Genomic DNA, 24,807 nt, shown 5'->3' with positions numbered 1-24,807 from the left:
AAATAAAATGAAATGGCATCATTTCATGCTAGCCTTAAGGGTTGGGTTACAGCATCATAAAGGTAAAGGTAAAGGTACCCCTGCCCGTACGGGCCAGTCTTGCCAGACTCTAGGGTTGTGCGCTCATCTCACTCTAAAGGCCGGGAGCCAGCGCTGTCCGCAGACACTTCCGGGTCACGTGGCCAGCGTGACAAGCTGCATCTGGTGAGCCAGAGCCGCACACGGGAACGCCGTTTACCTTCCCGCTGGTAAGCGGTCCCTATTTATCTACTTGCACCCAGAGGTGCTTTCGAACTGCTAGGTTGGCAGGCGCTGGGACCGAACAACGGGAGCGCACCCCGCCGCGGGGATTCGAACCGCCGACCATGCGATCGGCAAGTCCTAGGCGCTGAGGCTTTAACCCACAGCGCCACCCGTGTCCCCATCATAGCACCCATTATAACCTGTGTTCCCTTGTGCCTCTGTCTTTCCTGCATTATGCAAGTTCCTTCTCATAGCTCCCTTTTGTTCGCTTGCATTTGAAATCCTAAAGAGAAAGGCTTTGAGGCTGAGAGCCAGCAGCAAGACATAAGCAACAAGAGAACATGGGAGTTGAAGAGTGAGTCCCTCCACAGAGCCCTCTGAAGAAGCCGTCCCCACCTGCAGAGCTAGAACCAGGGGGAGTTGGCAGCAGCCATAAAGTCTCCTTTGGGCAGGAGGGGAAGCCTATAGGGAAACTGACCTGCTATGAAGGGAACAGGTAGACAAAGAAGCAATACAGGAATGCTTGGAACACCTGCAGTGGGGGAGCCTCGCAAGGAAGGCCAGAGTCTGTCTGAAAGTCCCAGTGCCACAACTGCCCCTTCCTCCACTGCCTCGGTTACTTTTAGTAATGAAAGGGTCAGGGAGTACTCAGTCTGAGGCTGGGACCTTCAATTGCTCATCCTGAATGGATAGCCAGACCTGGATGAGCCAACGGGCTCCTTGGGAGCGATGACGGGGCCTGAGAGAGCAACATGGCCTCTTCTTCCTCAACTCTGCATCCCTTTGTTAAAAACAGAGTAGCTACTACAATAAATACAAGATCAGTTAGATCTTGGATAATTTATATGTAGATAGATAAAACACAACAAAACAGATTGAATTATAGATAATAGAGTATCATTATAATAATGATAAGTGGTTTGATGGATGTAGGCATGAGTCTCTCTGAATCCACATTAACTGTGGGATAGGTGCACCCTAGGAATATTTCGAGGATTATATATACATCCAAGTGCATATTTAATATGTGAAAATAATAATAATAATAATAATAATAATAATAATACCCAAGTGCATATTTAATATGTGAATATATAATGTCCGTTTTATAAGTTATATGCACTAAATTTTGAAATCAAAACCCCAACTCAATACAAAAAAAATTCATCAGTACAGCACCAAAGGCAGTTAAAACAGGCATTTATCAGTAGTAATAACTGGAGAACCCCTTTTGGACTTTTTGTATGGAAGGGGAAATGAATGAATTTGAGGTGTTTAAGTCTGAAGGTTGGGAAAATATTACTTAACAGAAGGAGGAGCAATTGGATGTCATCCTGGAGTAAATACTTTGAATAATCTTTTTATATGTAACTGACAGATGGAGAATCCTAAGTCCTTTTTATTTCTCTTACTCTTTCTCTTTTTTTCCTCTTTTCTTTTCTTCTTTCATTCTTGTATTTTTTTATCTTCCTTCTTTTTTCCTTTATTTGCTTTGTTTGTTTGTTTGTCTTGGTGTCCTCTACTTTGAGTCAATATTGGGATTATACACCAGGGTGATGGATGGTTGGTGAAGGAGCCTGTGCGAGAGGCAGGGAAGACCTCCCAGGGTGGGAGGCAGAGAGAAGAAAGGGAGGCTCCCAGGTGAGACCTGGCAAGGTCCACCCCTTCCTGTGTGAGACAAGGCTTAAGATCTACCTTTGAGAGCTGACTATGCCTTTTATTTTCTCTTTCATGTTATGAAAAAAAGAAAAGGAACGTGTTATAAGAATTCTGAGGTCCCAAATATAAAGCAAGCATTCATAAATGTACAAGGCAAACACATACATAATTACCACATGTCTGAAATCGCACAGGAGAGCAAACCTGCAAGGAAGAAGGAAATGGGGAAGCCTCTCCATTGTCTATTGCTTACCTGTCTTAAGGGCGTAGGGTGAGCCTGTGACAGGAATTAAAGTATTTACCATCACAAAAGAATGGCCAGGCTGCCCAGGTAAAGCAATCAATGACCAATATCAAGTATCCTGGCAAACAGAATTTCTGCTGGAGATATGTATGATGTTTTGGGGGTGGTCTTGAGCTACAGGGTGGGAAATTTCAAAAGTCTATATAAGAGCTTGCACACCAATGTTCTGGGTTCCTCTCCTCCCTCCCTGCGTGGAGTAAGCGGGGGACCCTGTTGCAACAGTTTAATAAAGATCAGGCTTACTAGCTGCTTTGCTTCTCAATATTCTCTGGTTGGGCTCTGTTATTTTCTCCTACCGATGGGGAATCTACTTAAGGACTCAATATGGGCTCCTGGATACCCCATAAGAGAAAAGGAGCAGTTTTTTCTTATAACAAAAGGAAAAAATGGCATTAATCCATGGGAAACAAGCCACAACTCCCTTTCATTTCAGTGGTGCTTGTACAGAACTTCCTGGTGGATTCTGAGTCACAGATGTCTGTTTCTTTGCCTGCTGCCCTTATCAGGACCTAAAATCCACTCTCTGTGGCAGCCTCATCATCTTGCCTCCGGAGAGGGCTGCCTCTGGATTGCTGGGATAGCTCAGTCAGTGAAGCATAAGACTCTTAATCCCAGGGTTGTGGGTTTGAGCCCCGTGTTGGGCGAAAGAGTCCTACATTGCAGGAGGTTGGACTAGATGGCTCTCCTGGTCTCTTCAAACTCTACATTTCCACGGCCCTTTTTCACTGAATATGTGTAGGCTCTAGAAAACTTAAGCCAGTCAAATGTTCCAGTTATTCCTAAACAAATGTAGTTTTCATGTGGGAGGTTTGCAAAATTTGGAGCTTGATTTCCAAGGGAGGTTTCTATGAAGGTGAATGATCTAGAGTTTCCATGACTCCTGGCATTGTAGCTTAAGTGTAGTGCCAGGCAGATCGGAAGGTGGCCTGGTGGGATACAGATGTGTTTTATGATATCACCTGCCAGTTAGGGGAAGAGCCTGAGTGCGTCTGCAGGATGGAGCCAGGCAAGCATGGAATAGAAAAAGCTTTCATCAGGTCAGGCAGAAAATAAGTGCACCATCTTGATACTGTCCTCACCCTGGGATTTCACTTATTTGTCCTAGAAACCTGAGGCTCCAGGTTAAACATGGGAGACCTGGCAACCCCTCCCCATTTTTTGTTATGTTCAGTCAAGAATCCAGAAGATGTGATGTCTAAGCAAAACAAACTTTTCAGTCAGTTATTTCCTCTTTTACAAGCCAATAATAGTGCCAGGTTAAAATGTTCCATTACAAAATCTAGCACCTAATAACCAGTGAATTTGATCATGTTTGCAGCCACATTGTGATGACTTTCCAGTTTTCTCAAACCACTAAAAGTCCCGTGATTGGCATAGGTCCCTACCTAGTCTATTATCATTGAAAAGGTTTGTTACTACAAGGAGATGCTGCTCACTAAATACATACAATTACAGAGCCAAATCAAATATACAGAAACATCATACAGTAGAGTCCTTTCTGGGCTGGAACACTTCAAATGGGAGAATATTTCAAAAACGAAACCCAGCATATGGAAAGCTAAACTGCAACTTTTCCATGTGACAAATGGTTCTAGCAAGTGCCACTGCAGAGTTTTGTCTGCATTTGGTAGATTGCCTCATGCAAGCTGAATATCACAACTGATCAGAAACGCATGTGGGGAGCCACTGCTAAAAATAAGCAGCAAGGATTAAAATTTCCACGAAAAGGTTAATCACTTCCAGTTAAACAAGGAATTACTGGCTGAGGTATTCTTAGTCAAATAACTCTTGAGAGGCCATGCCTGGTTCCCAACTCAGAGGTTGAAAGGGGAGTGTGGAGGGGATGGCAGATGACAGAAATATCATGGGCATTGGGGATGGGGGCCTTAGGCGCCTCCTCACTTTTCAAGGCAGACATCCCCACACATAAAAACCCACATGAGTTGTGGATTACAGGACAAAACTATGTAATCTTGTACTGTGATAGGTTTCTAGTCTTGTTTTGAGTACTGAACAAGTATTATCTAGCTAAAAAAGTACTGCACACAAGATCTTGTTAGAAATCCAAGTGTATCACAACCTCGGCTTGGGAGATCTGAGTGGGAAGCAGAAAGCCGGAATGCAGCAATGAGAAAATGTTGACCTGCCGATTGAACAAAGGAAGAAAAGCAGGGTCTGGAGCAGGGGTGGGAAACTGGTGGTCCTCCACATGTTGTTGGACCCCATGCCTGACCATTGGTCATGCTGGCTGGATCTGATAGGAGCTGAAGTCCTCAACACCTAGAGAACCACAGGTTCCCACCCCTCCTCTGCGCCTGAGAAGGGTGTTGAGGTGAGCCTAAGCTGCTTGCAGGTCATACTAACTCACCAGACTCTCCCAACTTAAAGCCATCAAGTTTCCAGATTAAGCTATGGAGTGGCTGATAACAAACTCAACATCTGAAGTCCTCAAAGTAGGTAAAAACAGTGTGCTATTAAAGGGCCAAGCCAATGTGAAGCAGTGCTAGTCCTGACAGGGGATCGGCACATAGCTTTTATAAAAGGGTAAAGGTAAAGGACCCCTGACAGTTAAGTCCAGTCGCAAACGACTCTGGGGTTGCGGCGCTCATCTCGCTTTACTGGCTGAGGGAGCCGGCGTACAGCTTCTGGGTCATGTGGCCAGCATGACTAAGCCTCTTCTGGCAAACCAGAGCAGCGCACGGAAATGCCGTTTACCTTCCCGCCAGAAGGTACTTGCAGTTTGACATGCTTTCGAACTGCTAGGTTGGCAGGAGCAGGGACTGAACAACGGGAGCTCACCCCGTCACGGGGATTTGAACCGCTGACCTTCCGATTGGCAAGCCCTAGGCTCTGTGGTTTAGACCACAGCGCCACCCACGTTCATATGGAGACATAAATAACATTAAGAGTAGGTGTTTTAATACAGCACTTCACTGTCACAGAAATACTAATGTAAGCATCCAAGCATGAAAATGGCAAGCAAGGATACTCTGCAAACACAACCTTTTATTCCAGAAAATAAAACATCTCAACACAACACAACCCTATAAAGACACTAGAGATAAGCAAGGAATTAATTAATGGTCTATTGGTTAGAACTGAATTCTCAGAATTTCAACAGCCTAACAGTAGAGAAAACATTCAAATTAGCTGAATAACTCATCCCATAAAAACTCATATCAGTTTCTCTCAGTGACACAAAAGAATGACTAATGGCAAGAAAGCTCATTACTTCTTTCGGCATTTTAAAACTGATTTTAATTTAGATGGAAGGTCAGAGCCCATCTTGCACACAAGTCTATTAAGCTCTCTGCCAATGTTTCACCCAAGGTGAAGGAGGCATTCATATGGTTCTTCATACATCGTGACCACATCAGTTATGTTAAAGGGAAGGGATCACAGTATATTTAGTTGCGGACAACATGTTTTGTACCCAATAATATAAACTCAAAAATGATTAATTTAATTAAAGAGAGTTATTCAATTCAAATAATGTATGTCCTATTTCTGACAACGAGAACATAAATGAATTAATAGTGTTATCAGTTTATGGTGTTATCTGAGATGTCTCTTTAAAGGAAAAGACGTTTGGCAACTGAAGCGTACATCCATATGGTCAGAGTTGTCTTGCTTATTGGTATGATAATTATTTTCTGTAACAACCTAAGTTTTAGAAGTTGTGTATAACATCTTAAGCACTGGCAGCCACATCTATGTTAATTATTTGGCTGGTTATTTGGGGGCTTTGCTTGCCTGGTCTGAAGATATGCAGCTGTCCTCCCTAGGAGCTGGCTGGTTACAGAAAGGAAGCTGCTCCTCATGAACAGAAGAGAAAAAGATCCGTGATATGAGTTGCACCTACACTCAGGAAACAGTGGCCTGCCATTTCAGTGGCCAGGCTGTTAATGGGAAGTAGGAGGTTTGATCCTGGTCCAACTGCATTGGCTGCCGGGTAGTTTCTGGGCTCAATTAAAAGTGCAGGTTTTGACCTATAAAGTCTTATGTGCCTCATGACCACAAAACCTTAAGCGATAGTGTCTCCCCACGTGAATCTACCCAAATTCATCATCTGGGGCCCTTCTTTGTGAGGGAGGTGTAGAAGATGGTGACACAAGATCAGGCCTTCTCCGTGGTGACTCCCTGGCTGGAATGGTCTCCCCAGAGAGATGTGCCTGGTGCCATCACGATCAACTTTCAAGTGTAGACTCTCCAAGCCTCCCTATTTTCCAGGGACAGTCCCAAATTGACAGAAGCCCCCGGTTTCTGATTTGATCCTGGAATGTCATGCTTTTCCTTGCGACGTCCCTATTTTTATTAGAGAAATATTGGAGGGTATGCAAGTGGAGACTTTTTACTCAGGCATTTCACTTTACTGATTGATTGATTGAAAATGATTATTTATTTATTTATTTAGTGCCCTTCGTCTGTAGATCTCAGGATAGTTTACAACATAATCAAGGTAGGGTGTGCCATTTTTAATGTTATTGTAAGTGAAGAACTTTTACTTAATAATGGTTTTTAACCTTTCAATGGTACTTTAAATGTGGTATTTTATGCCTTTTTAAAGAGGCGGAGAGGGGGCTGCAGTCAGTGACAAATAAATAAAGTAAATAAAAGTAAATAAATAGTGCCTGGATGCAATAGCACTCTCCTCATTTGTTATTTCCTTAGGCTGGTGCCAACATAGTCATGAAAAAGACCACAGGTGCAAATTGCCTATGAGCTCCTCTCTGGGAGCCTGTAATGTTAGTGCTTCTGTGCTCAGCCAAGGTTTGGCTCAGCTTAGCATGACATGAAAAGTGACTCACTGATTCAACCAAGTTCTCTTGGGGTCCATTCAAAAAGGATTCAAAGAGAGTCAATGATTCTGTAAACTACAAACCCTGAATACGCTGGCATAAATGACAAGTGAGTCAGTGCAATGGAAGACAAGAACACCTTCCTACAAGTAATTTCTGGTGAGAAATGACTAAATGGCTAAATATATATTTTAAAAACCCTGTTGTGGTAGCAGGCACGCCAAGTTGGACCCCACATGGAGGGGGGCTGTCACGTGCGCATGACATCACATGTGTGACGCCCCGCCCCCATCAGGCCACGCTTGCAGGGTCACTCTGGCAATCCCAGCAGGTGGCGGGGAGGGCAAAAATCATCCTCCAAGCCTCCCGCCCATCCCAGCGCTCAGGCAATTGCGGAGGGCGCCGGAGCTTGCCCAGGGGCAGCGGGGGATGGCAGCCACTACAATACTGAGGGGGGCAATGCCCCCTGCTCAAAATATTGAGGGAGCTGAAGCCCCTCATGCCCCATATACCCAGCGCCACTGTGTGGTAGCCATAGATCTTCACTTGCTGCTGAACATTTAAAGTTTTTAAAATATTTATAAGGTGACTACAGATTGGCATTATTAATCATTGTTCCTGCTGACGGTATCTCTCAATTATAATTTGTATGTTGTAACGTGTGTTTTTTAATGTTGTAAGATTTTTTTTTTGTTTAAAAAAATAAACATAATATGCATATAGGCAAATAGTGACTCACACAGAAGGCGTGCAAAACGACTGCTCCATGCCGCCGGTTCTCATTTGTGAAGATGTCATCAGGGAATTCATTGAGCGCTAGGAAGGAAAAAGCAAAGAATCAAGCAAATGGAAACATTCATTTAGTTCATAGTAAAGATTCTTTAATTAAACAAGCCAAGTGCTTCTGTAGGCTGACAATCCTTGCATTTTCCTGCCATGGAAACTATCATACTGTTCATGTTACTTTTAAATTACTTCATTGTCCCCTGGACATTTTAAGCCTTTTTGGGTAAACATTTATTGGGAAATCTGATGCTACATTAATTGTAACAGTCTGTGTCATGAAGTTGCCTTGAGCACAGTCAACAAATTCTAAACACAGTGTTCTGTAATCTTCAGAGTTGTACTACTGGACATAATTATAAGAGCACTTTCTAAACACATAATTAGATTATGATATTAAAACTGTAACTGTAGCCAAGACAATAATACATTCTTAGGAACCTTACCGTTTTTAAGCTTATGATTCCTCACATGATTTGAACGATGGCTAGACTACACTGTGTTGTTGCTTTAAGTCTGCCCCAATGAGCACTGATTTGAGAACTTGTTTCTAGGAACTCCGAAATAGTGGTGGTGAGCATAAGGAGAGAAGGCTTGACTGCACTGCTTGGTCATCACTGCTGAACTGAGGATGTGCCTCCTGCTTTTACCAAAGGCCGTCGCTCGGTGCCTATGTTTGGCTAGTTTGGCAATCATGCTTGGACATGATGGGCAGCTCCCAGCCACAGCATACGGTAAGCCACTGGTGTCATGAGCCTTGGCACTGCTAGCCACTACCCAGGAGCAGGACCTGCAATGCGTAGCCCTGCCTCCTCGCTTGTTTTGCCAAATGACGCCCAATGCTCACAATCAAGGCGATGCCTACCTACTTTTTAAAATAACTTTTTATTGGGTTTTATAAACAAGGATCATAGGCATAATAAATGATACAAATAAACAGACCAAGTATCCTCATGTCATTTGTCAATCACAAAAATAGCACAATAAATTTGCAGTAATAACTACAACATATAATTCATTATTGGTGCTCAATGTAAAAGTTCTTGGTTTGTGAATTGGTTTAAACAAAAAGAAAGGGAAATGAGCCCCTGGGGTTGTGCTTAGATTAAGTTTGAGTATTAGTCAGTTACGCATGAAACAACATAAAGTGTTGGTATATTCGAATGTGGGGTGTGAAGATAGTAATCTATGTTTACATTTAAATTTTTATCAATCAGACTGAGTCAACCGCTGATGTGAAGGGGGCGGGTTGTGTTCCTTTTCATGGAATATTGGCATATGTTAATAAATCAAACCACACCAGGGTACATCCATATTTCTTGATCTGTCTGTGTGTCAGCTATAGTTAATTTGTTAATCTCTCAAGGTGGACTGTTTTCCAAACTGTTTTGTACCAATTGTCCATCATTGTGCCAGAAAGACCTTTTCCATATATGGTTATGTTGCCTCTTGCTGCTTGTAATAAATAACTTATTAATTATTTATTATGTAAATCCAGATTGTTGTCTTGAAAAATATTTAATACAGTGGTACCTCCGGTTACGAACTTAATTCATTCTGGAGGTCCATTCGTAACCGGAAACCGTTCTTCACATGAGGCGTGCTTTCGCTAATGGCGCCTCCCGCTGCTGCCACGCCGCCAGTGTGCGACTTCCGCTCGTATTTCGGGACAAAGTTCGCAGCCTGGAGCAACTACTTCCAGGTTAGTGGAGCTCGTTACCCAAAGCATTCGTAAGGGGGACGGTACGTAACATGAGGTTCCACTGTAAAGCTAATTCTGGTTTGACTTCCAATTGTTGTTTTGCTATATTTTTTTTTTTTTTTTGGAATATTAAATTCTTTTTATGCATTTTTCAAATTTCTAATTCTTTTTCAATAACCTCATGTCATATATCAATATTTCCCAGCCTATCCCTCCTTGCCATCCTAGCTGATCTTTATTAAGCTGCATATCCTTTTGTTCCACCCAAGTACATTCTACTTGGATTCCTAGTTGTTGTTTATTGCTGCACGTAAGTCAATCCCTTCTTGCAAGTTTGACTTTTATACCTCTTTATACACTTTCCAAAGTATTCCCACTCCTCCCTTATCCATGTCTCATCTTGATTTATCTTTGCTGTCATGGTAGCTATCTTCACATCAACTTTGCCATTGCTCTTTTGCTGGGATTTCTTTTTCCTTCCATCTCTGCACATAGACTATTCTGACTGACGTATAGGAAGAGACAGAGCATCTTCTTGAAGATGCCATCATTTATTATACCTAGTAAGAAGGCCTCTGTTGTGGTTGTGGTTGTTGTTTTTGGGGGGGGGGTGGAAACATAAACACATTTTTTAGTTCTACATAAATCGTTTCCCAAAATTATTTGGCCTGCTTACATGACCACCACATATGCATAAAAGTCCCCTCTCATCTCATGGTATTTCCAACACTTTTTTTATCCTTTTTTGTACATCTTTACAATCTTTCTTGGAGTTAGGTACCACCTATACATTGTTTTTTGCATATTTTCCTTTATAGCAAAACAGGTCGAGACATTCATTTTTGTCTACCACAGTTTCTCCCACACCGTCATTTCTATGATGTAGCCAGTATCAATTGCCCATTGAGTCACTGATGCCTTTATCATTTCATCTTTTGTCAGCAGAAATTTATAAATTTTGGAGATTAATTTTTCATTTTTTCATAATATCACTTTTGTATTCTGAACCTCCTTACATAAAACCTTTTTTCCTTGTCTTTTTGGAATATCTCATTTAATTGATAATATTTAAACAAATTTGTGATCCATTCTTGTATCTCTTCTCTTCTTTTTCATCTTGCTTTCCCTTCTTCAAATTCAATAATTTCTTTATACGTGCCCCAATTCTTTCCCATATTTATCTTTTTAATTGATACAGCTTCGATGGGCGATAACCAGTGTGGAGTTTTTCTTTCAAGAAGGTCATTATATCTCATCCAAACACTCCTTCTTATAAAATAATTTAAAAATCCTTTCTGTACCTTAACTTTATCATAACATAAATAGGCCTGCTACCCAGAAAGGCTGGATTTTTGTACATTCCCGCCACATGTGGAGATAGGTACTGGGTGTGGGGCAGTCCCTCCAGCAATATGGTGAGGCACCACGATAGATCCTTGCCAGCTTCCTAGGAGTTGGTACCACAATTATCTTAGTCTACCAATATATGAGTTTTAGGGTCAATTCTCTATTACTCGCTGAAAGGGCTTTTTTTCACAGACCTAGTTCAAGTTCATAGCTGAAATCACATTTTCACTGATGTTTAGTAGGGTCAAGTTAACTCACCAATGCACTGAGTAAATTTTATAGATTGCAGATGTTATACCTGGGCCTCGATCTTCTGTCACTATTGCAAGTTTTTCAAATGGCTAGAGGTCTTGTGGCTGAAGAGTTTGCTTCTTGCCAGCTGTGTGCAAAAATCCACACGTTTCTGCTTTGTCAGTTACATTGCAAACTGCAAAACTATTTCTTATATCTGGCAAGTGTGTCTTGCTTTCCCAGCTCCAGGAACATCAACAGACCATCGGTTAGGGTGGTCATATTTTGAAGAGCAAAAAAGAGGACGCGGAGCCCCCTCGCCTGCATATGTGCACACCATACCCTCCAACATTTGATGAAAATAGGAACATCCTATTCCATTAGTAGAAGTAGTAGTAGTTCCCGCCCATCTGACTGGGTTGCCCCAGCCACTCTGGGTGGCTTCCAACATACAGAAAAGCATAATAAAACATTAAACAGCTTCCTTATACAGAACTATCAGATATCTTCTAAAAGTTGTATGCTTACTTATCTCCTTGGCTTGGGGGTCGCATAACTACATACCCTCCAACATTTCTCTGATGAAAATAGAGATGCCCTAAGGAAAAACGTGACATTCCAGGATCAAAACAGAAACCAGGGGCTTCTGTCAATCTAGTGGTGTTGGGGAAGAGACAGTGTTTATCTACTCACTCTGCATCATTCATAATTTTATAAACTACTATCACACCATTTTCCCTCCCCCGCCCCACACCAAAATTATAAAAGCCAAAAAAAAGCTTTAGCCTTGCTTCAGCTACTGACTTGTTTACATGATTAAAGGATAAATCAGAGGCTTAAGAGAATTGAAACTAAGGGATGTAATCCACTTATTAACTAGGGGCTCCTGGTACGCCTCTATTTCTTCAGCAATAAGAACAGCAGCATCTATTATGATTTGCACCATTTGTCATAGGGACATTTCCCACAGCACACATATAAAGTGTAAACATAATACATGTATAAACACACGAATGATGGTTAAGGATTGGTCTGCAGCTTTACTTGAATTAATCTGTTTTGCTTTTCCTGAACTAATGTGCAGGTCAGAAAACAGTCATTCTTTGATTTTTGCACTTCTCTGAATCTTGTGACACAATTCTCAACTTTAAAAACACACCAAGATACTTATAAGATGTGTATTTTAGGTTGTGTGTGTACAAAAATGCATTTTTTAAAGATAACATATGTAAAAAAAAAAAACAACTCTGTCATTTAGTGTACAGAAATCATGTTCAGTAAATCATATTTGGTAGAAAAATAATGTGGATTATCATGCGGTTTATTGATTACAGATTGATGTAGACATAGGACAGGATGGACTTAAGAATGAATGACGTGGACTAGAAACAGACTGAACTCTTCATCCCTGGTATATGTATCTGGGAACTCTGGGTGACCTACTCATATCCAGTCAGCAGCATCCATTATGATTTGCACCAAACTTGGGGCTTTTGAGGACCAGCTGGTTGCAGGGCCAAGAGGGCTGCTGCAGGGCAGAGGGAGTGGACAGTTACAAGCAGCACTTCTGCACTTTACTTTAGGTGAACAGAAGCAGCAAGCTGCTGTGATGAAGCAGATTCCAGTGCAACATCCTGCCTGGCACCCGCTAAGATTGCCCCTGGGTGCTACAGCACCTGCACCACACGACTGAAGCCCCCCAAATATGGCAGCACTTTCCTTTCCCAGTACCTGGGGGACAGGTATAGGGTTGCCAGGTCTCAGGCTTAGGGCTTTAACCTTCATCTCAGGGTTTCCACTTCCAGGGGAAAGAGTACAATTTCAGGGTAAGGGGCCAGGATCAGGGGGCTGCTCTGGGCCACATCTGTAGATACCAGGCATACTCAGGCTCATATACGAGGCATCATCCTCTAACTCCATGGCTCTTCTCCCTACATTCCAGGCTCTATGATGCTGAAGGCTGGGCAGTTCTAGACAGATGTATCAGGTACTATAACAGGATGAGGGAGAAAACCTGACACAAACAATAAAATTATTGACATGCTCTAAAACAGGATTCCGCTTCATGGATCACTGCCTTGTCATGGTGAAGGGGCTTGAATAACTCAGAGAAGCTATGAGCTATGCTGTCCGTCTTGGGCACCCAAGATGGACAGGTCATAGCCGAGAGTTTAGACTAAATGTGATTCACTTGGAGAAGGAACTGGCAAACCACTCCAATATTTTGCCAAGAAAACTCCATGGACATAAAAAAGGAAAACCTTAGAGAAAAAAGTGAGAGTTTCCAAGACATGCTCTGGTTCATCGGATCTAACAACAACAACAAATAGGGTTGCCATATTTTGAAAAGCAAAAAAGAGGACACAGAGTTGTAAAGCTGGAAGGGACTCTGAGGGTCATCTAGTCCAATCCCCTTCAATGCAGGAATCTCAACTAAAGCATCCAAAATGCCACTGCTTGCGGTGGGCCTTACTCCTGAGAGAGGTTCTGAGTTGTAAGTCAGGGTCAGAGCTCCACCCTGTCCGCCTCCTAAGTCTGCGGTTTCTAAGCAGCTTGCAGCGTAGGTGTGCAGAATGACAGGAGGTTGTGAAAGGGAGGTGGAGAAGCAGAGAGTGAGTGGCCCCCAACGCAGGCAAAAGGGAAAGCCAAGTACCGGTACTTGGATCTAGCCGGGGAGGGGGGGACACAAAGCAAGCCCTATGCACAAGCCAGGACACTTGGATGGGAAAAGGTTAACACTAACACACACACACACACAGATTGGTGGCAGGGCTTTGCGTGTCAGCAGGCCACTCGCTTGCCTTCTCCTGCCAAAACGGAATACCCAAGCCCTGCGGCCCTCGGCGTGTAAACACGCCAACCCATATGCCACAGGCTGCATGGCTGCAAGTCCTGCCACGAACTTCCTTGTGAGAAAGCACACCCGCTGCCCTCTCCCAAGCGCAATTCAGGAACAGCTCCAGACCTCCTTGCTTCAGCATGGGGCTCACACTGCTGCCAACTTTCCTAATACTATCTGACATTTTGTCGTATTTTAAAAATCCCCCCAGACAGAAATTTTCATATGAAAAAGAGGGTGGGTCTGGGAAAATCCGGATGTATGGCAACACTATCTCAAAGGACATGAGCATTTAAAATAACATGACATACATACAACTTGTTAGGAAGCATGGTTTTCCAGTTTGCATTCTTGTAAATCAGCAGCCTTCACATTGGCAACTCGCCTATAGCTACCTTGTTGGCTTTCAGTGTAGTGAAATATAATGCCTTGTGTGTTTTCTTGGTCAGAATTCCAGCTGATAAATACATAACATAAATGGATAATGTGAGGACTAGCATGAAATAGTTTTTTATTATAAAAATAATAAAAAATCCATATTAGATTTATTATAAAAAATCTAATGACATAGTTAATCAAGCACTGTCACTCTGATGTGTTAAGTGGGGTAGAAAGCACATCAAGGTTGACAGCTGTTTATGTTGTGAACACAGCTTGCAGGCATCCACTGCAAATTGACTACAAATATGGCACTTGGGAAGTTGATTCTCCCCAAATAACACCAAGTCTGATCCTACCAAGCTTAGATACATGCCATTTTTGATTAACAGGCACCAGCCCTGCCTATGGATCTCAGCTGCAATATTATTTTATTCTTCTCCTGGCATATTAACTTCATAAATGTCTTCATAAATGATTACAATTTAAATAACAATTCTGAAAAAAAAAATATTCTACAACAGGGCTGTATACATCTTAACTCTCTTTGTGAACTGATGAAATGTTATTGTGCCATTGTACTAATATGCGGGTGGCGCTGTGAGTAAAAGCCTCAGCGCCTAGCACTTGCCGATCGAAAGGTCGGTGGTTCGAATCCCCGCGGCGGGGTGCGCTCCCGTCGCTCGGTCCCAGCGCCTGCCAACCTAGCAGTTTGAAAGCACCCCCGGGTGCAAGTAGATAAATAGGGACCGCTTACTAGCGGGAAGGTAAACGGCGTTTCCGTGTGCTGCGCTGGCTCGCCAGATGCAGCTTGTCCTGCTGGCCACGTGACCCGGAAGTGTCTGCAGACAGCGCTGGCTCCGGACCTATAGAGTGAGATGAGTGCACAACCCTAGAGTCTGGCAAGACTGGCCTGTACGGGCAGGGGTACCTTTACCTTTACCTTTATGTCATAGTGGCAGGAGGAAATATGAAGGGAGAGCAATATATTTAAGGGATCTCTGTTAGAAGGATGTTTTCTCTGTGGAGTTCAGGCCATCTAGTGTCAAGTATGGTGTCATCACTGAGTGACAAAATGAGTTTAAAATAAAAATAAAAAATGGGCTCACGAAACTTTTTAGGAGTGACGTGGCGGCTTAGGCGCCTGCAGGTTCCGCGCTGCCAGAAACGACACCGTGGGACTTGCGTCGGCCTCTCCCTCAGCCGCCCTACAGCTGAGGGGGAGGCATGGGGAGGCTCCAAGCGCCAGAGAGGCTCACCCCGCCCCCAGGGGTAACTTGCCCCGCCCCCGGCTACAGGACACGCCCCCGCACCAGGCACCCACGCAGCTAGCTACGCCGCTGGCAGTCATGCTGTGTATCCATAGCAGGGACCAGAAGAGGAATGATCACTGGGAGGAGCGCAGAGAGGAGAAATACCACAGTGTATCTGCAGCAGCACAACCAGACACCTTCATCTGCCTCAGCTGCAACACAACATGTCTCTCCCATACCAGTCTCAGCCATAGCAGACGCTGTAACCTTCCAACAGTTTTGCCTTCAACCTCAAAGGTGCCCTCCTCCACTGTCTCCCGAGATAGACAGATGCCAACAACAACATTTAAACTGGCAAAAACTGCATTGGTTTCCTAGAGTTTGGATGGCTCTGCCATTTGTACACCAGAAGAGATGGCTGCAGTACATGAATTAGAAAGTACAGTGGTACCTCGGGTTACAGACGATTCAGGTTACATACACTTCAGGTTACAGACTCCGCTAACCCAGAAATAGTGTTTCAGGTTAAGAACAGAACCTCCGGTGGTGCGGCAGCAGCAGGAGGCCCCATTAGCTAAAGTGATGCTTCAGGTTAAGAACAGTTTCAGGTTAAGAACGGACCTCCGGAACGAATTAAGTACTTAACCCGAGGTACCACTGTACCAGAAGGAAGACGCCCTCCTGATCTATTTTGATAGTCACCTTAGCTCTGTTTTTAATTAAATTAAGAATACAATCCGATACATTATTACCTGAGATTAATACCCACTGAACGAAGCGGAGCTTACTTCCGAGTATACATATATACACTTGCATCATAAAACTGAGGGCTAGACACATACACATTTGAGCACTGGATTGCTACAGAGGGCCGTGAATCTGACTCATTTCCCAGTCTATTCACCACTCTCAAAAATAACCACAAACTGCAATGGCACTTATTGCTGTAGATTGTTCTACTGAATAGTTATTTTGGTCAGATTTGCTATTACTCCACATACAACCCTTCAAAATGCAGTCCTTTAATTACAAGGAAACAGGAGGGGATTTAAGGAACAATGTATTCATATATATCACCCTTGAGGTTCTTACCTCACAGGGTGCATTTGGTCTTGTTTTTCAGTCAACAGAAGCAACTGCAAGCTCATTCGGCTATTTTAATACATCTGATATCCGGTCAAAATTGACAAAGTCATAGACATGACGCAGTCTACCTGTATGTAGCTCTTATTAAGTAAATAAAATTCAAGTTGATTGTTTCTATTCCCTTGACTGGCGACACATACTGTGTTCCAGGGCTCCCCCCCCCCAGCCAGAGCACCCCGAAGTGCAGCTCTGGCACCCCTCAGGAGGCAGGTGCCATTGTGGGCTGGCTTCCTGACACTGCCCCAATCCTTCTGCCGCCACCAGTTGCCAGGGCAGGAAAGCAGATGGAGATGGGATGGGAGGCTGAGGGTGAAGAGAGGTCAGTGCAAGTCCAAGCCTCCAGTACACCAACCCCTGGGTCCGACCGCAGCTCTGCTTCTGCCTCCTCAGGGAGACCATCTGATGGCCCAGTTGTGTGCGCATTGCCTTTGACCAGAAACACACCTCTGGTTTGGGTTCAAGCAGCGGCAGTGACGCATGGGTGGGTGTGCACCATTCTACCTTGTTTTCCTTAGCATTTTTTTAGATCAGTGTAGATCCAACCTGAGGACCTGATAGTTTTCCAGAAAAGAAGTACTGATGTATTTGCATCTTCAACAGCAGAACACCGCAGCACAGCACTCGCCATTGCTGAGATTTCCATGTAGTGACATATCCCCAATTCAAGGAGCACAAGGAGAAGTGACTAAAACAAGGCTGTGATTCTGAGGAGAATCCTGCCCATGTGGTTGCAGGCATGTAAAAGTAACACGAATGCCAGGGGAACCACCTCACAGAAAGCCACCTCCTATGGTGTAAGTGTAATGTTTAAAGGGCACTTTCTTATTTTATTGTTCAGAAATAGTGAATGACTTCACTCTACTTTCCAGAGACTTTTGGGCCATTAATAAAGGCAAGCGAGACCTGTGACAAAATGTGGCAACGTACTTTTACCTCCTTATGGGAAAGTGGCAGCCCACCAACAGTGCCCTCCTTCAGCAGGTCTTTCCACCTGCTTCCATTTTTAATCCACCTTCCCCCAACCAATATTCAATATTCCTCTGAACATGTTCAGTTCTCACGGGGCTGTTTTTCAGGGGGTGGGATTGTGGCCTTAGGTTTGTGCTTTTTGAGATTAAAAACAAAAATTTCTGCAAACCTCTAGGTTTATCTGAGCATGCCAATACTTCCCTCTTGTTTCTCAGGCCCTGTTTTAGCTCTATTTGTCTGCTAAGGCACTGGTGTGATGCAGGCAGTGTGAGCAGCTTCTAGAGCAACAAGCGGGCATCACTCATCTAACAGTGGCTGGTGGGACGGATCTGAAGTGGGTGTAAGGAAAGAAAGGTGTATTAGGAGAAGAGACTGGCACGGGGGATGCTTCCAGGTGAGAACTTGGGGGAGAGGCCTGGAAGCACCCAGAAATGGATTCTTGAGGGGAACATCAGTGGTTGCATGCTGCTGGCCCTTGTGTCAATCTCAGACTCCCCTCTCCTTTTAAGTATAAATAGATTGTATATACAAACACAGTGTATCTTAGACACAGAGTGCATATGCACACAGGGAGCATGACGTGGTTTGGAATTCTACACCAGATAATTATGAAATAGGATCACAAAATTCTTTTTTTTTTTAATAACCCTGCTATGTTACTATTCTGGAGAGACTTATACTGAACAGAACCTATTTTGATACCCTGGGAATGCATAGATAGCCATGAATACTTCATCATACAATTTATAGATTGCAATAAATGACATTTTAAGCCGAGGCCTCGCCTTGTTTTCATCACACATTACAGCTCTTGCTCAACAAGTGGGACTTGTAGCAAAAGGTTTCACTGCGGAATGCTCCTGTTCAGAGGGCCAGTCAGTCAGTATCTTGTGACCATTAAGCATTTTCACTGAAGTGTTTTTGTGGGTGACTCTCACTCAGGGCTGGCCCACCCCTGAGATGGGATGAAGCAGCCACCTCAGGCAGCGGAAGCCCCTGAGCCAGCATCCACACAGCAGCAGCACTGATGACGATTTCTGGCAAGAACTTGCTGAAATCTCATGAGAGCACTGATCTCATGGAGCACGAGAGATCTCTTGAGATTTCAGCAAGATCTCGTGAGATCTCATTGGAAATGGGCACAGTAACCACTTCTCCGCCAGTGGTGGAGGCAGCACGGCGGTGGTGCTGGCAGATTTGGGTAGCGTGGTTCTGCGGTTCAAATCCCCATGACGGGGTGAGCTCCCGTTGCTTGGTTGCTTGGTCCCTGCTCCTGCCAACCTAGCAGTTCGATAGCACGTCAAAGTGCAAGTAGATAAATAGGTACCGCTCTGGCGGGAAGGTAAACGGCATTTCCATGCACTGCTCTGGTTCGCCAGAAGCGTCTTAGTCCTGCTGGCCACATGACCCGGAAAAACTGTCTGCAGACAAACGCCAGCTCCCTCGGCCTATAAAGCAAGATGAGTGCCGCAGCCCCAGAGTCGTTCGCGACTGGACTTAACTGTCAGGGGTCCCTTTACCTTTATGCTATATACAAAAGTTCTAAAGGCAGGAGAATAGATGCAAGAATTCAAACAGCACATCACAGGCTTGAAAACACGTCACCAACAATATATTGTGGTGCTCCTTACAACAAGGCACATACAGGCAAGCAGTGGGCCACATGCGGCCCTCGCAGCCAACTCCTGTGCAGTCCACTGGCCCCTTGCCTGCTCCCCAGTTGATTCCCCCTCCAAGCTGTCCAGATGATTAGTGCCTGGAACAGCTAAGGAGTATGGCAACACTCTTCAACTGTTCCCAGCACCAAACATGAGGGAGAGGGGAGGGGTAAGGTCATCTCAGTGCAATGTGTGTGGGGGAAAAGGTTTAGATCAGGGGTGGCCAACTCCCAAGAGATTGCGATCTACTCACAGAGTTAAAAACTGGCAGTGATCTACCCCCTTTTGGGGAGTTCAGGTCAAAGTTGTTGAGTTTTTTCAGGGAGGAGGTAAAATGTTGAGATTTTTTTAGGGGAGCCACAGTTGTTCAGCTTCTTTCGGGGAGCCAATGATCTACCAGTGATCTATTGCAGACGTCCAGTGATCTACCAGTAGATCACAATCTACCTGTTGAACGTGCCTGGTTTAGATCTTCCCATCCCTCTATGTTGAGATCAAAGGAAAGAAAGTGTGGGTTCAAGAGATAAAGAGAGAGGGAAAGAGACTCAGTGAGGGGAGAAAGCTCATGTGTGTGAGAGGGAGAGGGAGAGGGAGAGGGAGAGACTGTGGGATGAGCATATGGGGGTAAAAAAGCAAAGAGAGCCCCACCAACACCCACCAGCAGCTCTGGCAACTGACCCCCCACTGCCCACTGTTCCATGCAGTTCCTGGGAGCAAAAAGTTTGCCCAGCAGGGAAGTGAGTTACTATCTCCATGTGAGGCTGAAAGGGTGGCTTGCCTAAGGCTGCCTGCTATTGGTAGAGGTGAGTTTGAAACTGTGGACTTTCTCAGTTTTTCAGCCTTAACAGAAAATACACAAAGCAGGGGAACAGTGTAGTCCTGTTCACGTCTGCTCAAAAGTAGCTCTCGTGGGACTTACTCCCAAGTAACTGTGAACAGGAATGCAGCCTTGGCAATTAAGAGAGAACCACTGCTGAAAAGAGTTTAGCAAAGGATAAATGGTTTGCAAGAATTACAGGTCAAGCTTCATAGATAATGTTATTGTTTGTCTATCAGGTTACAATTTCCTTTCAAGGCTGGAATACTGTGCACATTTACTTGGGAACAAGCCTCACTGAACTTTATAGGACTTACATCTGAGTAAACATGCATAGGATTGTACCACACGTAACTTAAACCCAAGACATTTCAACTAAAAAAATGAATTGTCAGAGTAAATATTGCAATTCGTTCCAACATGCCTATATATCCACTTGCATTTATGTTGGCTAGATACAAGCCTAGAATTGGAATGACTACGCTGGCTCTGGGACAAGGAAGAGAATCCAGAAACATGATCCAAGGTTTCCATGTGCCCTGCCAACCAATCAGAATTTAGGGTATGAAACAGACATGTCTGAACAGAAAGAGCTGAATAAATATTACCTCTCCACCATTGCAGCTGATCAAAGTGTGACATTCTTCTTTGCTGCTAAGGAGGTCATACAGGACACAATGTATAGCATAAATCTGGAATCACTTTATGCCTTTAAAATGGATGACTTCATAATAAAGAAACATCTGTTATAGTTCACAACTACAATTGGAACTGATAGGATTCTGAAAATAAAAGGCGCCCTTTCACACAAGTTATACAAGTGAAAACAAGTACATTTAAAAACATTGTATGGATCATCACAGTGCCTATAAAGTTCAATTAGTCACTCTTTCTCATCAGAAAACTACACACCTCCACGTGCTGCCAGGTGAGATGCTCCCCATCAGGCAGGCTAACCCCCCCCCCCCCAAATCATTGCCAACAAAGGGGTAAAACAGGGTTGCGTCTTAGTCCCGTATTTATTCAACCTTTTCTTAAACGACCTTGCACTGCTTACATGGGGTGGGTTGGCCATTGCCCAAAGCTCAGATCCATCCATGTTCCCATCTTACTATATGCCGACGACACAGTCATCTTGTGTCGCACAAGGGTTGGCTTGAAGCGGCTTTTGTGCTGCTGCCAGGAATATTGTATAGCCAACAGACTGCAACTGAACTTTGCAAATGCTAAAGTGCTTGTTTTCTCTAGATCTTGGAAGCCTCAAAGGTGGGAGATCAGTGGAAACCTGTTGGAACAGGTTTATTTTTTAAAATATCTAGGCATCCACTTTCAATATAACGTCTTCTGGCAACACCATTGTTGGTGTTAATGGGGTGGATACTCTAGCTCTGGCACTCATTTCTGCTTTAACAGAGGAAATTAGTTTGTCCCAGCTGCACTAAAGGTCTTTAATGTCAAAGTAGGCCGAAAACTCCTGTATGGCATCCCATTATGGATTGGTGCTGTTATGTATTAAAGTTCTCACCCAGGCCACCAGGGGGAATTGTGTACAGTGGTACCTCGGGTTAAGGACTTAATTCGTTCCGGAGGTCCGTTCTTAACCTGAAACTGTTCTTAACCTGACGCACCACTTTAGCTAATGGGGCCTCCCGCTGCTGTCGCGCCACTGCCGCACGATTTCTGTTCTCATCCTGAAGCAAAGTTCTTAACCCGAGGTACTATTTCTGGGTTAGTGGAGTCTGTAACCTGAAGCGTATGTAACCCGAGGTATCACTATATATAGTTTTCACTCAGGTCCACATACGTTAATTTAGACAGGAAACCCTGGGCTGTTGTTGTTACAATGTTGACAGCCGGCTGTTCAGTTCAGTTCAGTCCCAGCTTACTACATATAAAAAACCACTTGGAGAAATCTCTGTGTCGACTGCTATGTCCACCCACAACTTAATAGGTGCAGTTAACCAATCCATCCTCTTTAACTTTCCATATGCTGGCAGAATCCCACCACTCCAAATAGTTGGCTCACAATGAGAGCAAAATCAGACCCTGTGGTCTATCACTCGAGTCACTGCTTGTGCTCCCACAACTGGAAGCATTCCAGGCAATCAAGTGCAGAATCCTAGAGACTGAATTCCAACCCCTTAGCAGCACAGCCAATAAAACCTGTCCCCCCTTGGGGCTGGGAATTCCAACCTTGTTTGGCCAGGACACTCCATATTTACATCACTTTTATGATCCCCAACTACACAGAGCTCTTTCCTGCACAAAATTTAATGTCTTGCTGTCTGCAGTTTTGCAAGTAGATTCTCGAAAATCCCATATTCTGTAAGATGCTGTCCTTGTGGCACAAAGCAGGTCAAATCCATCACACATGTCTTATTTTATTGCCCATTTTATGCAAAAGTATATGATAAGTATTTGGCCTCCTTATTGGAAGAGGACTGTCTCTTCTAGGGTGTTTTATCTGCTGAACAATTGTAGTAACAATGTTGTGGAGAATGTGGCAAGATTTTTGAGTGACGCCATGAAATTATGTCAGCATAGGTCCTAAGAGTCATTTTCGTACCTCACAAGGTCTGGACAATTTTGTCCTAAAGTATCTCCGACTATGTTTCGCTAACTGTGTTGTGTTCTGATGCATGTAAATGATGAAGACTGACTGAAGTTCAATTAGATATCAGCTGCACAACAGGCATCATATATGGCCACTTTATACTATGCAGCCAAAATTGCATCATCCACGTAAAAGACAGAGGACTCAGCAAGCTTGGGGAAATCCTAAGTTTCGAAGAATTACCAAAAAACAAAACTTTAGGAGGGAAAGAAGAACTCTAAGTAGGAACACCTCTTTGGGGACGGAACATGTACAGTCAGAACAGATTGATGGGAAGAAAAGATGAAAACTGGAAAGGGGTGTGTGTGTGCAATGTAGTATCAGAGAAAAGGAAAAGGCAGACCTGACCAGCACCCAGAAGAGGGGAGCGCCACACCGCCATGTCTTGTTCCAAGTCCCACTTGTGTCTATTAAAAGTCAGCACTTAACACTCATTCTTCAAAATCTTTTTCATTCACTCCTCTCTTGCAGCAGAGGGCAGGACTACGCCTACAGGCCATTCCCCTGACTATGCATGTTCAGCTGAACATATGAGAAAGACCTCTACAGACATACAGAGGAACATATGGGCAGAGGAACTTGGATGCTTGACTGTACAGGGTTCTCGGTCATGAGGATTTCCCTAGAGCATGCAGCTGTACCTGCATAGGGGCCCTTTTTATGCATGTAGTTGAACACTCATAGGCTGGGGGGTACAGTGGTGTAGTGGAGGGGGTAAGGGAGGCTGTGGCCCCAGAATTTTGAGGGGGCACAACCCGGTACCCCCACCACAGGCTCCCTTGCCAAGGCTGCATGGCTGCCACCTTCTGAAACCATGGGGAGGCGAGTCACGCCTGCCCCGGGCCTTCAGGGCTGCAGCAGTGCCTCCTTCTCCTGGCAAAGGCACGCCTGCCCCTGGGCGGAACTCCCCCGGCCAGAGTCTGGACTTTTCCCTGCCCATGCTGACCCTTTCTTGGGGCCTCCCTCCTGGCATGTGTCCTTGGGGGAGGAGCATGACCAACGGCAGGAGCACAGAGAGGAGAGCTGCTTGCTCGCCCGGGACTGGTCAGTGCCCACCCTCATGCTGCACAGCCAAAGAGAGGAAGCCAAGGAAGAGCTGCACTTGGCGCATCGGCCTGCTCTCTGCCGCCATCCTCCTTGACCTGCTGCAGCCATGGCTCTGGCGCTGCTGGCACAGCCAAGCCTGCCAAGGAGACCAGCCCCCCCCCCAACAAGCTGAGAGGGGAAACGCAGGAACTAGTAGGCGACCTCTATGAGGAGCAGCCGCTACAGGGGTGCAGCAAGTGAAGTCCACCTGTTGCCTCCCACGCAAACTCAGATTGCCACAAGGGCCGCTCTGTGGGCCTGCTGCCCTGTAGGGCCTGTGGGTGTGATCCTGCTCCTCCTCTCCCTGGCTTCACTGAAGCACAGAGAGGAAGAAGTCAAAAGGGCATAGCAAACTGTGCATTTACACTGGCAGTTTACACATGGTTTAGTGACTGGTATTGTTAACTGCAGTTCAGTGTTAAAACTGCCAACTGTTTGCTAACCATGGTTTCCTAACTATGGTACAGCATAATGTTTGAACTGAGCCAGTAAGAAGGGGTCTGGAATAGAGTAAAACTTCTCTCGTCCCTGTGAAAGCATGTCATTTTAAAAATCAGAATTCTCCATACTCTCTTACATATTTCAAGGAACTATATTTATTTCAAGATAGCTATTGTTTTTGCTTCTTAGCCTGGAGATAAATTAGGGAAGAACAGCAGTAGCTTAATCGCCATAGTGCAAATTGTACAGAAGTGGTGCCCTTTACTGCTGAAGTTGCTAGCAAAGCAAATTATGGCTCTTTGAAAATGCAGGTCATAAAAAGAGGCTGACTCCGTTTTTGGTTTCTCCCGCTTAGTTCTATGGCACTAAGCATACTGGCTGGAATCTACTGAACAGCAGGCGGAGGGCCTGACCCCGACTCCAGCCACTAAGATCACAAGAGAAGCCCCCACCCTGTTATGTCCCTGCAACGTAACTCCCACCCCCATTTACAAATGAATGGCTGCCATGTATTACAACTGTTCATGTTTCCCGTTTT

The 24,807-nt window shown here is 44.5% G+C and overlaps 1 protein-coding gene across 3 annotated transcripts in view; it reads right to left on the bottom strand.

Moving 5' to 3' along the window:
- The window catches only part of SLC24A3 (solute carrier family 24 member 3), a 147,251-nt gene that overhangs the window by 43,428 nt on the left and 79,016 nt on the right, over positions 1-24,807 (bottom strand). For all 3 annotated transcript variants that reach the window (XM_083448706.1, XM_083448704.1, XM_083448705.1), the window contains exon 3: positions 7,745-7,821. In XM_083448706.1, the coding sequence (XP_083304832.1) occupies positions 7,745-7,821 (77 nt within the window). The remainder of the gene's footprint in view (positions 1-7,744; positions 7,822-24,807) is intronic.

This window comes from Podarcis tiliguerta, assembly GCF_965153285.1.
Source record: "Podarcis tiliguerta genome assembly, chromosome: 7".
Lineage (NCBI taxonomy): Eukaryota > Metazoa > Chordata > Lepidosauria > Squamata > Lacertidae > Podarcis > Podarcis tiliguerta.
The sequence above is the reverse complement of the archived record's forward strand: the minus strand, read 5'-3'. Positions and strand labels throughout refer to the sequence as shown.